The sequence below is a fragment of the Apis laboriosa genome, unplaced genomic scaffold (genome assembly GCF_014066325.1).
Source record: "Apis laboriosa isolate Shangri-la unplaced genomic scaffold, ASM1406632v1 scaffold35_cov144, whole genome shotgun sequence".
In the NCBI taxonomy this organism is placed as follows: Eukaryota; Metazoa; Arthropoda; class Insecta; order Hymenoptera; family Apidae; genus Apis; species Apis laboriosa.
Genome location: NW_025222966.1, coordinates 1,405,662 through 1,420,786, shown reverse-complemented (window position 1 = coordinate 1,420,786; position 15,125 = coordinate 1,405,662). Strand labels below are relative to the sequence as shown.

At 31.7% G+C, this 15,125-nt stretch overlaps 1 protein-coding gene across 1 annotated transcript; it reads right to left on the bottom strand.

Annotated features, from left to right (window-relative positions):
• Positions 1-5,213: 5,213 nt before the first annotated feature.
• LOC122715470 (homeobox protein goosecoid-like) lies at positions 5,214-13,825 on the bottom strand. Its single transcript, XM_043937694.1, has 3 exons — positions 13,339-13,825; positions 11,336-11,625; positions 5,214-5,426 (listed from the first exon to the last, which is right to left on the bottom strand). Exons 1-3 carry the CDS (start codon positions 13,823-13,825, stop codon positions 5,214-5,216), a joined length of 990 nt encoding a protein of 329 aa, XP_043793629.1.
• Between the last annotated feature and the right edge of the window lie 1,300 nt (positions 13,826-15,125).

Sequence of the window (15,125 nt, the reverse complement as noted above, 5' to 3'; positions counted from 1 at the left end):
AACGTTAAACTAGAGATCGGGTCTGAAAAAATAACCGACGGACAAAAGATGCCAGTTCACAAAGGGACCAAAAGAATCGAAGAATGGTTCGATAAATTAAAAATGCGTTATCGTAATTGTATAATTCGCACTACCCGGTTCAGTCTTGCGTTCTGGAAGGATAATCTATTCTGGTACTTGTACAATCCATATCGTTGCAACGAATTCGGTTATTGGGACGACAATGGATACGCTTGCATCATGAAATTTTGCTCGAAGGAATCGCTCAGACGACATCTGATGATCCTTCTATTAAGGGCCTACGTTTACAGCCCTCCAAAACCAGAAAAAGAGCCGAAAAAGGAACCGGAAAAAGAGCCCGAAAAGGAACCAGAAAAGAAACCAGAAAAAGAACCAGAAAAAGAACCAGAAAAAGAACCAAAAAAAGAACCAGAAAAAGAACCAGAAAAGAAGCCGGAAAATGAAGTCGAAAAGAAAACTCCCGAGGAAGCTAAAGAAGCAGAGAAACCAGCAGAGGATGTGACTGAACCGGAAACCGCGGATCTACCAAAAACAGAGAAGCCAGAGGTACCAACTACCGAAGAAGCCATTTTCGAAGAGAAGTTTTTCACGATTCAAATCTTTCACGTGACCCATCTCTGTTGTCAAATCCACAACTTGAAGTTGCTGCAACGAGGGGCGCCCAAGCCAGCTACGCGGCCCGTGAAGAAGAAGACCATCGACGATTGCCCCTTCGATCCTCTAGACATGAGAGATCCTTGCACGATCGAGCAAGAAGAGGGCGATCTGAAGGAGCCTATCGAGACGCCAACATGGTTGAAACTGAACAAGATCACTTGGGCCAAGGGGTTGACTCTCCCCCAGAAGAAGAAGGGGAAAGAATTTACGGTAGGGAAGATGCGGTGGCATCAATACGTCGTGGAAGAATCGAACAAATTGTTCTCGTTGTGGGGCGAGATTCACATCACGGATGGGATGTTCGAGAGGGAGAATCGTGGAATGCAAACGTACGCTTGTTACGTGGTTTGCGCCGGTATGACCAGAATCATGGCACCGGAATATTGGAGCTCGAAGATCCTCGACGTGATCGTTATGTGCGGTGACAGGTATTATACGCACAGTAAATTAGAAGCGGAGTTCAAGTCGACCAAAAATGAATACAGTCACGTGAATTGTTGGAACAGATACTTGATGAGCCATTTCAAGATCGGCGAGACTATGTTCGAGGCGAAGGTTTTGCCAGCGATTTGCGGGAGATTGTACGCAAAGTCGGGCAAATACCTGTGGCAATCGATGGAACAAATGTTCCTCAAGTACAATTTTGGCATTTTAACGTGCGAGAGCTCGTGTTTGGGTATCTTCAAGTTCTGTGGAGCTTATTACATGTGCGATGTGAACTCTTTGGGACCACCGTTGTTCAGTTATGGTGAAGGAGCCGTTTATCTATTGAGAGCAACGTATTTCTTGAAATTCGTCACGGTTCTGGTATTGACCATCGGTTCACCGGAATGCAGCCAATTCGCGTTGAATCCTATCGAGATATTGAAAGTCGTGGACGTTGGTCCATCCGTATTCCCCGTTACAAGAGACAAGAAGGATAGGGGTAAAAGGATACCCAAAACGGAGTGTCCGTACGACGAGGAAAAGAAAAAACAGATGAGAAGATGGAAACACAAGAGGGCGGAAACAATGCGAACGATTGATAAATTGTGTTGTAAAGGTCAAACTGATCGTTGATTCTCTTTTAAATTATCTTATTGTGAACGTGTACATTTTGTTATGTAAATTTGTGAGAAATGTAAAGAGTAATTTAGTTCGAATTCTTTATAAAATTGTCTCTAAATTGAATTATTATTATTATGATTTTAATCTGAAAAAAATAAAGAATCGATATTAAAAAACTTTGAGAATTTTTATAACTTTTAATACTATAATTGAATTTATTGGATACGTAGTGAATTAAAAGATAAAGATAAACATTATTAATGTTGCATATTTACAACACAATATATTAAGTAATTATTAAATAATTACAAAGTAATAAATGTATTTCTTTTCAATGAAATATTTATTACAATTTAAAATTGTAAAATAGCATTGTATTTCTTTCACAAAAATATTATTAACTGTAAAAATCTTAATTAAAATCTGGAAAGGTTAATAATGGCATTAAAACGTTGAAATATCATTTGAAAATTATTTTTAAGTAACATTTCAGTTATTACTAAACTCCATTCTAAATTTTCAAAATAAATTTACTTTGTTTAGTATTTATAATAAAAATTCTAATAAAATTTTTCAATCGAAATTATTTCATAAAACATAAAGATCATTATTAATGTTGCTTATTTGCAACATAATACATTAAATAATTATTAAATAATTACAAAGTAATAAATGTATTTCTTTTCGATGAAATGTTTGTTATAATTTAAAATTGTAATAGCATTGTATCTGTTTCACAAAAATTCTATTAACTGTAAAAGTTAATTAAAACCTGAAAAAGTTAAATTAAAAATTAAAAAACTTAATTTAGCAAACGGATTAAATTTCGTTAAATTACATTAATCGAACATGCAAACAATCTTGATAAAGATTAATTTATCTTTAGATCAAAGACATTACCGAATCATTAATCGGAAAATTCATACAATTAAATTTTTAGCAATTAATCACAAAATTTAAAAGTATATCAATCAATAATATTTTTTTTACTATCATTTGAAATTTTCCCCAAAATTACTTATACGAATAAAATATACAATAATTTTTATTCATTATTTTTTTATTAATTATTAAATCGCAGATTTGAAATAAATATTTTATTTTTATTTATAAATAATATAAATGCATATCAGATGATATATTATTAAATATCAAGCATAGTAAACAGATTCTTTGCAATAAAGTTACAACTATTTAGCTAAAATGTTAATAATAAAAGAAATAAAAAAGAAATATCTATGCAATAATATATAATTTAGAAAATAATATAATAAGATATGAAACAAATAATAGCAATTTAATTTAAAAAAATTTTGAAAAAGAAAATAATGTTAATTATATATATAAGTAATATAATATAAGTAATATACAATATAAAATATTAAAACATTTTATATGCACGTATATACATATGTATTGTACATACCTATTAATAACTTTTTATTAATAATTCGTTAGTAAAAGTTAGTTAAAGTTAGTTAAAAATGAAAATTTTTGCAAAGAAAAATGTTGCTTGAAGTTATAAATCTCCAGTCTGAATATTAAAAAATCTAATATATGTTGCGTAATATAACATTTTCTATATATAGAATTCGGCCAAATTTTTCATAAGAAATTATTCTATACCCGTTTGCTCTTTAGTTCTGTAAAAAAATCTGCAATTTATTCAATCATGCTATGAAAAGTATTATAAAAACATTTCAAGGATTCAATGAAAATTATCAAGACAGACCAAAAAGAAAAGAAAAAGTATTTGTCGATTTCGAACAAGCAAAAAAGAGATCTTGAAAAAATTTCAAAAACTTTTCGAGTAAAAAATTTGAAAAATAGGAAAAGAACTGGGTTTAAGTCGATCGTCTTTAGATTGCAGTGCAACAACAGCGCGGAATCTATTAAACTTGTACCGCAATAGAACGTCTTAGTTCTTGGTCGCCCCCCGGATTTATGTACTTACCCGAACTTAGTTCAAACTTTCCTCTCTCGTGTAACTTACGGTGTCCATGAACCGGCTAACTGCTCTTTCACTCCTATCGCACAATACTAATAATATAATCGTCAAGGCACGTAGAACTAAGTTTCAACTACAACGTTCGTGGAAATTGCCCGGGGATTTTAATCACTGATCCACTCTGTAACGTGAAAGTCGTGCAGGATACATTCCTCTGGTGAAAGTGATCAGTGGATAAAGAAATAATATATAGATAAAGTAATCAGAGGATAATATAAAATTTTTTAAATATTTCAGCTATCTTCTAATCGATTTAAGTTGTGAAATTTATTAAATAAATTTAATAAATTTTTATTAAATAAAATTTTATTAAATAAATTTAATAAATTAACAAATAATAATTTTAAATAGTTTTTTTTAAATTTACAATGAAATTTCTCAGTGTATGATTATGTATCGCATGTGTTACATTTGCATTGAAATTGTAATACAAAAATTTGCGAATTAGAGTGAATTACTATTAATCATTATCAAAGATTTAATAATGATTTAGTGATCATTCGAAAATCGTTGAATTTGGAGATATTTTTTAATTTTATTTGTATTAAGATTTATAAAGAGATAATTATTCTATGTTAATTTTATTGAATAAATTATCAAAAAATGGAAAAAATATTAATCAAAATATAGATCTAATAATCAACTTTTAGATAATAAAAATAACTTTTAGATAATAAAAATAAATTGTTATCTAATTGTTATCTATTTCTAATTTTTCGTAATATAAAAACTTAATACTTTTATTTACTTTTATAAATATTTATACTTTTATATTTTTTAAGTACAATGAAATTTTTATTTTATTAATCTCATTAATCACTGTTTCTTAGTGCTATTATATTCTATAATGGAAATGAAAAAATTACTTTACGAAATAATATTTTCAGCAAATATTTTTCCATATTTTGAAAAAAAATTATTACAGATAAATAAAGACAAAAAAAATAATAATTTAATTATTCGTTTGATGGCGACATAATACCTGAATCGTTTACCATAAAATATTTTACAATATTTAAATTCCTGAATATAATTATCGATTTTTATTGAAATTAGTTTCCATTTCAAGATAAAATATAAAACTATATTTTTATTCTATAATTACCAATATCTCATTATAAATCGTTCTATTCAACCTACAATCTAACGTTAAATACTTAAATCGATCTTCGAAGGAATAAGAACGGAAGAGTGAAAATAAAATCCCATTCTCGTTTCATATCTGGGAATCAATAATTTATTTCACTACCTATATTTTACACATCGATCGTAAGCTGTATGTACAAATATATTTACATCCTAATTCCGTATTTACACACGTTTGTCCCCTGTAACAGGGAAAAACCAGTCTGTTTTGAATCTGTTTTGAATCGTCGTCGACGAGAAATAAAAACGAAAGAAAAAAAAAATAATAATAATAATAAAAAAAAAAAGAAAAAACAAAGAAGAATAAAAGAAGAGTTTACAACCAATATTTTGACTACGCCACTTCGAGATCCGAGCTATCGGTGTCCTGTTCGTGTTGTTGTTGTTGTTGCTGCCTGGTTAATGTCAAATGTTCGGGCACTTTGACTGTAGGCGTTGGCACGTTGTCGTCGGCCCGTTGACGTTGTTCCAGCTGAAGTTTCCGCATACGTTCTTGCTCTTCCCTTTTCTGTTTACGCCACTTGGCACGTCGGTTCTTGAACCACACCTGGAATAGGAAATGTTTGATGAGGAAATCTCATCGTGGTCCACTGGTCGCATTTATTTCGTAGGTATAAATTTTTGTAGCGCGCGGGAAGACGATGATTCTTTGTGTTGGAAGAACGCTTGAAATCGAAGCGAAATATTGTAAATAGAGGCTCGTATAATATAGCTTCCCTTGCAATTTTTTGCTTGGTAAATTTTACTTCTTTTCATTATTTCATTGATATCAAGTTAAAAATAAATTTTGAGGTGTTTTCTGTAATTTAAAATCAATTGCAAAAGTTGTTTATAATCAATTATCTTATGAGAAAATTCGATTAATTTAAAAATTCTGATTTTTAATGAAAATTTGTATACATATAATATGAAGAGGATATAATAAGTTATTTACATGAAGTAATATTTTTTGAGAGGGTGAATTATATTCAAAATTCAAAATTTCAACAAATTTTTCATGTTTCGAATACAATTTCAAAATAGGAATATTACAATAGAGTCATGCAAGAGCAACTTAACTTTAAAAACAGATAATTTTAAAATTTAATTATACTTTATACTTATTTTTTTATAATTTTTATTTATTTTAATTAATTTTTACTTTACAGATTATACTTTATAATAAGATTATATTTTATATTATAATTATAAAGAAAATGAAAAAAATATTAAAACTTAATTTTCATTATGCTTTAATTTTCACTATGCTTTATGTATTCACAAAATTTAATTAAAATCAGAATTTTTATTGGTTTTAATATAATGATATCAATAAAAATTTTAATTCTAATCAAACTTTGTTGCCAAATTTCGTATGAAATGTATAAAGATTTTTGTGAATTATTTTATCAAGTTAATACATTATTTCAAAATTTGTTATTTTGAGCGAAAGAATTATTTAAATGTTGCTATTTATATGTTGCTATATATATAAAAATATGTAAATATATACAGAATATTTTTCATAATATATAATAATGTATTATATATAATAATAATGTATTTATTTTATTAGAGAAATTTGAATAATAATTTCATTTATATTGTTCTTAGTAATCATAAATAATTTTAATATAAAATTTATGCTTCATTTTATGTTATTATTAAGCGTCAATTTCTATTAGTTTATTTATAAAAATTATTTAAATAAAAAATTTCAAATTGAAAATAATTGTAATAATTGTAATAATGTTTATCATGTATAAGAAATATGTAATTTGACTTATGATAAGAAATTTCCTGTTCTTGTAAAGTATAAAGTAAAAATACTATATATTATATTATTTTTATTTGCCATAATTAAAATAAATAACATTTTTTTTATATATAAATAAAAATATATATAAATTCTTTGTAAAAAAGTAAATTTATAAATTATTAACTTGATATAGATAAATTGATAGAATTTGAACAAAAGAATATTGAGAATATTTATACAGAATTTTAATATTTCGACATTTTATGAAGGAAAATATTTTATTTATAAATTTCAAGAAAATTTATGAATGTAATATACTATATTTAAAAATATCATGAAATCTACTATAGATAACTAACTAGAGATATTCTAATCTATGGATTGTGATTCACAAAAGCTTATTACTTTTTAGAGAATCACTATTGTCATTTTTAATTAATAAATTAAATTTTAACTTATTTATTTTAATATCTAACTATTATATTGTCATTTTATAAAGATAATCAAAGTGATTTTCTCATTCATTTAAAACCATTCAATATTGCTAATCATTCTGCGATAATAAAATTTGTTTGTTAATTTTTTTTAAACTTTTCTTATCTTATATATCGTAAGTTTTTAATTTAATTTTAATATTAAATTAAATAGAAGAAGATTCGAAGCAATTCAAAGAAAACAACATCATGCTCAATCATTCGCTTATCGTATCGAAAAATTGCCAAACATATCTTAATTTTTATCAAGACAGATACAACACTTAATTGATAATCACCTTTACCTGCGCGTATTTCATCGAGAAGACTTTTAACGAGGTGCAGGAGCCAGAGAAGATCAAAAGGTTTCATCCCACGTTCGAAATCAGCATTTGTTCTTCACGCTTGTCCGACTCGATTTAAACGAAACCCCCGACAATCAATATCTCTCGGTTGTTACCGATAGATGTTTCATCGTTTCAAATATCGCATTGATCTCTCCCTTAACCGTTGAATTATGCAATAATCACACAGCATTGTATCCGTTCCTGTTGCATCGTGTATATTTTATACGATATATTTATTTACGCGAAATCATCACATATACGACATTTATATAAAATATTTTATATTATTGTGTATTAGAAAAAAACAACTTTTCTTCGTTACCAATTCATCTAAATATACTTGTTTTTTATCATTCGAGAAATTAAGATTTATTTATTTATTTATTTATTTGAAGAATTATTCATTAAATTTCAAATTTTTCTTCAATTTCGATTATACACTTACTGATCAAAGTTAAGAAACAAATTAATGAATTTATATATTTATATATTTGTGTGTTTCATCTTCTGAGATAAGTAGAATTAAAAATAATATAGAGGGATAACAATTCATACTTCGATAAATAATAATTTTTTTTTGAATATGCATTTGCATAAGGACAAAATAAAAAATGAAAAATATAAAGAAATTTTTTTTTATTTTTATCAGTAAATATATTTAATATAAAAATTAATTTGTTTTTCAAGTTAACTAAGCTTATATTAAAATATTTATAACTTTAGTTTGATGTATACAATTTGTTCTTTAAATGATGAATTTAGAAAGAGAAATTGTTTAATATATTTTGCAAGAAAGATAAAAAATATAATTTGTTTTTTTGACTAAAAAATTTTGTGGATATTCTTCTAATATGACTTTATGCAATTATCATTTATTCTAGGATGAGATTGCATCAATAATTTTATCAAAATCGCCATCTTTTTTTAGCAGATTCGAAAATTATTTAAAAGATGAAAAATTCTCGAAAATAATAGCGATTATTCGAAAGGATTAAAATCATAAATAATAAAAATTATTTGAAAGAAAAAACAATTATTATTATTATTATTATTTATTAGAAATAATATTTTTATGCTTATCCAATTTTAAGCAATTTATAATATGCATAAAAATTATACGATCTTTTTAAATCAAAAACTTAAATAACTTACACCTATCATATATCATATAATTATAAATAATTATAATTTTCATCGAATTAATTTTGTATATCTAACGCGTATAAGATGCTTTTACGTTTTTGCTTTTACAACAACAGCATCGTTGTTCGTGTTTCTGCATTCTGTTGATGCAATCACGAGGATAGGAAAAAGAGCGTAACGTCGCGCTGTGTGTAAACACACAGCTTCTTTCCAAACAGGGAGGAACCGAGTGCCTTAGGCCCACCTCTCTCGAGTTAGTATTTCTCGTCTTTTCCTTTATTTCCCCCGTTCTCCTTTCGCTCTCTTTTTCTCGTTTCGAAAGTCGCCTTTCTACTAATTCTGTACAAACATCGAAACTCTTGCCTCGATGCGGCAGGTGCGCTGCAGGTATATGTTGTTTCAAAGTCTTTAAAGACTCTCGAGACAAGGGATTTCCTTTGGCAAAGCCGACGACGCGGGTGGCCTGTTGGTCTACGATAAGTGTGAATGACTTTGGGATTGTACGATTGTTCGAACAAATTGCCGGACGCGAATAAAGAAATTCCAGGCTCGTGTCCCATTATCGCAACATCACGATAATTCTTAAGAGGCGAACTTATCTCTCACGATGTTGGGTAAACTTTGGTGCTTAGGACATTTCAACGAGAAATAGATGTTTATTATAAGATTATTCGATAAGTTTAATTTAAAAATTGAAACGTTACATCTTTTAGGGAAACAAATTTTAAAAGAAATTAGCATACAGATAAGATGATTTTTTTTTAATATTACATACGAAAGAATTTTTTTTTTAATAACTGTATAATTATAATAAATTTAACGTATATTCGTTATTCGTAATTATTAAAATATTAAATCCTTAAAAAAAATAAAATAAACAAAGAAAAATTTGAAAAAGTTTTGTTACTTTTCGAAAACTATATTTGTTTCTCAAATTAACCCTTTTATAAATATATTATTATATATCTGTATCTTTAAAATATCTTTATTTTTTTTTTTTATAATTAGTAAATATAGAAAAATATATTAGCTTGTATTTCTCTTATATAAGTATCTTCTTTTCAAAAGATACTTTATTCGAGCAGGAGCAACAAACTGAAACTGAGCATCGATCTTGTCGCGGGCCTTCTATCATGAAGCAACAATGCCGTGGCAGAAAAGGGTTCCTTCGACAATCCAGTCTCAATGACACTGTCCTAAATCCTTTGAAACATCCTTGCAACCGGTCCATGCACACATCCATCGAGCGATAAAAATTTTGATTTTAATTCCATAGAAAAGCACCGATGCGGCTCGTTACGCGTTTCATGAATAAAAAATTACGTTTGACCAATTAGCGAGCAACGAATCGCATCGATTAATTACATATAAGAGAGCCTCGTGACAAATTAATTGCGCGCGCAATGTAAATCTTTACGACATCAAATACACGAAACGTTATAAACGTTATAAATTCTACATCTCCCTTTCCCCAATGTTTTGTATGCTTTTACATACATACATACATGCATGCATAAGTGTGTGTGACACACGCGCATGATCGAACATATATATATATATATATAATTGAAGTAAACACATTATCAGCAAAGCTTTTAATCTAGCACGCAATTTGTTGGCTCGAGTCAAACGACGACCGATAAATACCGGCCGTAAATAATTTTAATGATCTCGTTAAAGAATTATGAGGCTGTGGCATTAAGGCGATAAACAACGGGAACGTTCGAGGACTTCCAGACCGGAAAGTGGACGGCATATTTTGTCATCGGTAGAAATTATGCGTGTACTCGGGGCCGAAGAGTTTCTCGACAATCCGAATGGTCAATGTTTGTTAGACGAAAACCTAATATTCACCTAGGCCCAGGACAGTAATTTGTCAGTTTAGCCAGTAGCCAGTAGCCAGTAGATTATGAGATCTCTGGAGGATTTCGACGTAAAATTCTCACGATGCTCGAATTTCTTTTCATTCAGAAGGGAGGGAAAGAATGAAGATAAAAATAAAGAATGAGAATACGAGCGTTTGTTTCTTTAAAGCTAGATTTTATCCGTTGTAAAATTCTCACTGTTCAATATTTTTGTATTCGAAAATGAAGAAAAAAGTAGAAATGAAAAGGAAGGGAGGGAAGAAGAAGATTAAAGAAAAGCTAAATTCATCGTTGTGAAAATAATTATTTTGGATGTAATGATAAGATTGAATTTCTCTAAATCTTTATAGTTTTTTGATTATATTTTTACTTTTATACTTGTTCAGTTATTTTATATTTTTTAATTTTTTCTTTTATTTTGTTATGTATATTATTAATTATATTTATTCCATTATAATTAATTTGGGAAATCACGCGAGTTTTATTAATTAAAATTTCTTCATCATAATATAATGATGAAAAAAGTATTTTTATTATATCTTTATCTTTCAATTTTTTATCAAGTTCCACATTTCGTAATATCAAATTTTTGTAGTGATACGAAATATTACCGAATGATAAGTAACATTTTATTTCAATCATTTCAATTTTAATTTTCATATTACGATTCAATACAATACAAAAAAATATAACGAAATTTAATTGAAAAATAGAAAAATATCAATATAAGTACAAAGAACAAAAATAAATCTAAATTATAAACACTAATGGAGAATATCGAAAATTTCTTCGAAAAGAAAAATCTTACATTCAAAAAAACTGAAATTTCATGTCACTACGATATACGCGACGTAAGATCTTGAAACATAATTTATTTTTTCTAAACTCACCTCGATTCGTTCCTCCTTGAGATCGACCTGAAGAGCGAGCTGTTCTCTCAAGATTACGTCTGGATAGTGCGTCTTGTCGAAAGTGGCTTCCAGTTGTTCCAGCTGCTCTTCTGTGAATATCGTCCTGTGACGACGTTTCCTCTTCGCCATCGGCCCCACAGCCGCGGCGTTTGGATTTATTTGATAGGGATGAGCCGCGTGATAGAAGGCCGGTTGACCGTGAAGCGAAACACCGGCGGCTGCCATTGCTGCCACGTAACCGCCGGAATATAAACTAGGATATGCTGCAGCTGAAAACGAGAAAAAACTATCGTTAATAATATTAAATTAATTCTATTTCTTAAAATGTTACGTCGGTGAAAAATTTTTATCAAAAGTAAAGGAAGCCATCGATCTCTTTGGTAATAATCGCTCCATTTCTGGTAGTTGAAATATATAGTTGAAGTATATCAAGTATCATTTCTCATTTCGTTTTAAACACATCAATGAAAGGAAGAGAATCATAATAGAAGTATTCTATGTATATATTTTACATTATTTCAAGTTACCTCAACACGGCTAATTAAAAATTAAAGCCAATACTGAAACCAAAGAATTTCGTAAAAAGATACGAAAAAAAGCTATTCTTTTCTTAAATATAGATTTTTCATTGAACGTCATTCTCAGCTTCCCAAATAAGAGTAAAACAAATACCTATTAGTTCACCTCACAGTATGAAAAACGTTACTATTTTCCTAAAAAATAGAAAGGAAGATAAAGAAACAAGAAGGAGTTAAAAGAAGATTAATCGAAAATCGTGAAAGGTTTCGCATTTATCACCGATAGAGCGATGAAAATTAATAATAATGTTTCTCAACAATACTCAACCTTATTCCGCGTGAAAAGGGAACTGGGAAAAAATACTGGGAACCACCCCCCGGGTCCCAAGGGATGTTTTGGTTTAAAATCTCGAAGAAAGCTGCTTAGAGGCGACGTCTCCGCATAAAAATGTGCGAAGGGTGGATGCTTATGCTTTCAACCGCGGCGTCACTCGCGCTTCTCTCTCTCTCTTTCTCTCTCTCTCTCTCTCTCTCTCTCTCTATCTCCGTGCCCCTACTCTGTCTCTCTCCGTGGAAAACGCCGAGCGTTGCATATTTTTCCTTCTCGTTTTTCATCTTCCAACACGGGATTGCAAGGAGCTAAATCGTTCGCGCGTGATCGAAACGGATTGCGGATTTCAGCCTGCGCATCCCCAATCTGCGCCGAGGTTCTTGCGGGTGAAATACTTAAAGCCCTCGGGGGCATAAAGGAAATTTCGTTGCGGAACGCGTCGGCCCACCCGCGAGGATTTACGCCTTCTTTCATTTTTACGCCACGGAGATCCAGCGCGGAGGGGACGCGTGTAATATACGCGGAACCGCGGGGCAAGCTATTTATTTCCGAATTAACGAGGGATTTCCTTCGTGCGAGTGTTATGTCTCGTCGATATTTGCTCGGCGCTGAAGATGAAGGAAAACATTCGACGGACAAAGACGGATATTCACTTTATAAGTTAATAAATTAATCGATAATCAATCGATTTCAATTTTGAAAATTATGCAACGGAATATTTCCTCGTTGCTTCAACTTTATTTCTACATATGTAGATTTTAAATAAGATATATTAAAAACTACATTGGTCTATATATATTTTATGCAAAATAAATAAGATTTACATAATAATACCTTTGACATTAAGATGAAATTATTTTATATTTGATATTGAAAATGTTATATTTCTATAAATATTATTTTAGAACGTTATTAAAAATAATATAATTTTTATAAATTTGTAAAATTATTTCAATAATATTTCAAAAATTATCTATTCATCTTTTAACTGAAATAAAAGAATTCAATTTCATCGAATCGATGAAATTATAAAAAAAACATGTTTTTCCTATTTCTTTCCACCGATCCAACCGATTTTTCGTCGAAAAGAATCTTCCACCACCTAATCCATACTCGGAAACGGAACAACTCACCGAACAAGTCTGCGGATGTGAACGCCAGATGATGGATCTGTTGCTGAAGAGGATGGATCGGCGTGGTCCTCGACGGCGAACCCACGGCTTCCGGGTTTTGAATGATCGATCCAAGGCTACTTGTGCTGGTGGGTGTCATGTTTCCTATGGGTCTAGGCGCTAAGATGTTCTCGATGGTGAAGGCGGACGTAGGGGAGGACATGGTGGCCGAGGAACTTGGTCTCGAGACCTCGCGCGGTCTGAATCGTATCTCTTCGGAGCTCAATGGACTTCTCGAAAACGTTCTGTCGCGTCCATCGATCTCATGTCGCCTCCCAGTCACATTTTGCTCGTCGTTGCTCTTCAACTTGTGCTGCAAACTCTCCGGCGAATAATTGTAGAGATATCGGTAGCCGGATATTCCGGGACCATCTTGAAGAGGGCTCGACGGCTCCGTCATCGGAGAACGCGATCTGGGCGAATCACTCGCATAGGTACTCTCTACCATGTTACAGGGATCGTTGTGAAATCGAAACTTTCACTGGTACAGAGAAATATATATATATATATATATTTTTTTTAAACGTCCGTATCGACGAGATGGCGAGTATCGTTTTGAAAAATGTATATCACGAGGGATAAACTCAAGTTGCTATAACCTGAGGGAGGGCATTCTTGAAGATACATGTATATACGTTTCGATGTACACTGAGGTTTATTTCGATACGCTTGAAAATGACGTAGAAAAACTTGCTTTCGATCGTTGCTACGATATATATGGAATTGTACAACGCTGTCACGGCCAAGCGTTCGTTATTCCGAACAGATGTGTAAAGATCACATATCAAGAACACCGGTGAAAAATCAACGCGTGTAAATATAAAATATATTCAAGTCCGCGATGATGCGAAATTTCTCGAGATCCCTTTCTGTCCCATCACAAACGGTTCACACAAAAACTATGCACTGTCTTCGATTTCCGTCCACTCAAATACCCAAAACCTTATCCCCCACAATTTTCGTATCGCGTGTACTTCCCGAATAATAATATATCTTTTACAACTCTGAATAAAAATCGAGCTTGAATCACTGCTTCATCGATCGCCAGGATCGCTGAAAGGGACGATCGACGATGGTTAAAAAACGTTAACAATTAATCGATCGGATCTAACCGGCAACAACGGGAGAGGTGGTATTTGCCGGCGTATTTTGGAGGACAGCCACGAGGACGAAATCAATCCGACGCCCGTGTGCAGAAGTCGGGATGTGCAGCGAGTGACACCGATGATAAAGGATATCCGACGACTGGTCCGACTCCGGTGGTGTATGTACGCGTTGACCTCTGGGGGGGTGCGCTTAGATTCGCCGGCATCTACGTACGTACGGGTAGCCACCCCCGTATTAGTGACAGAGGGACAGAGAGACACCCTCGAATATATCCAGCGAAGTTTTGCCGACACTAAAGCGGGGCGTGGCTCACCCTGGCTCCATCCACTTTTCCACCACCCTTCGCCGCTCGACATCCCCTACGAGGCAGTGTCGTGGAGATGAAAAGGGATACGGGGGAGGCTCGAGAGCAGGAAGCCAAACGGGGAAAGAGAGACGGGCGAACGAAAACGGTGGCACCCGACGAGGAGGAATGGTTTCCGGGAGGATGCATGCGGAGGTGCGATCTTCTGACAACAGTGCGATGGTTTCGGGATTGAAAAAGTGGCAGGAGGGGAGGGGAGGCGCCGAACGAGCCGGCAGAATGTCCTTTCAACCCCTGTCGACGCACGCGTCGGGCTTCCACGGTGTATGGGATGGTG

Excerpts from the sequence above, each read along its gene's own strand:
- LOC122715470 (XM_043937694.1), bottom strand. The coding sequence starts at position 13,825 with ATGGTAGAGAGTACCTATGCGAGTGATTCGCCCAGATCGCGTTCTCCG. Across the intron at positions 11,626-13,338 it reads CACATCCGCAGACTTGTTCG|CTGCAGCATATCCTAGTTTA; the intron begins GTGAGTTGTTCC and ends TCTCGTTTTCAG. Across the intron at positions 5,427-11,335 it reads TCAAGGAGGAACGAATCGAG|GTGTGGTTCAAGAACCGACG; the intron begins GTGAGTTTAGAA and ends TTCCTATTCCAG.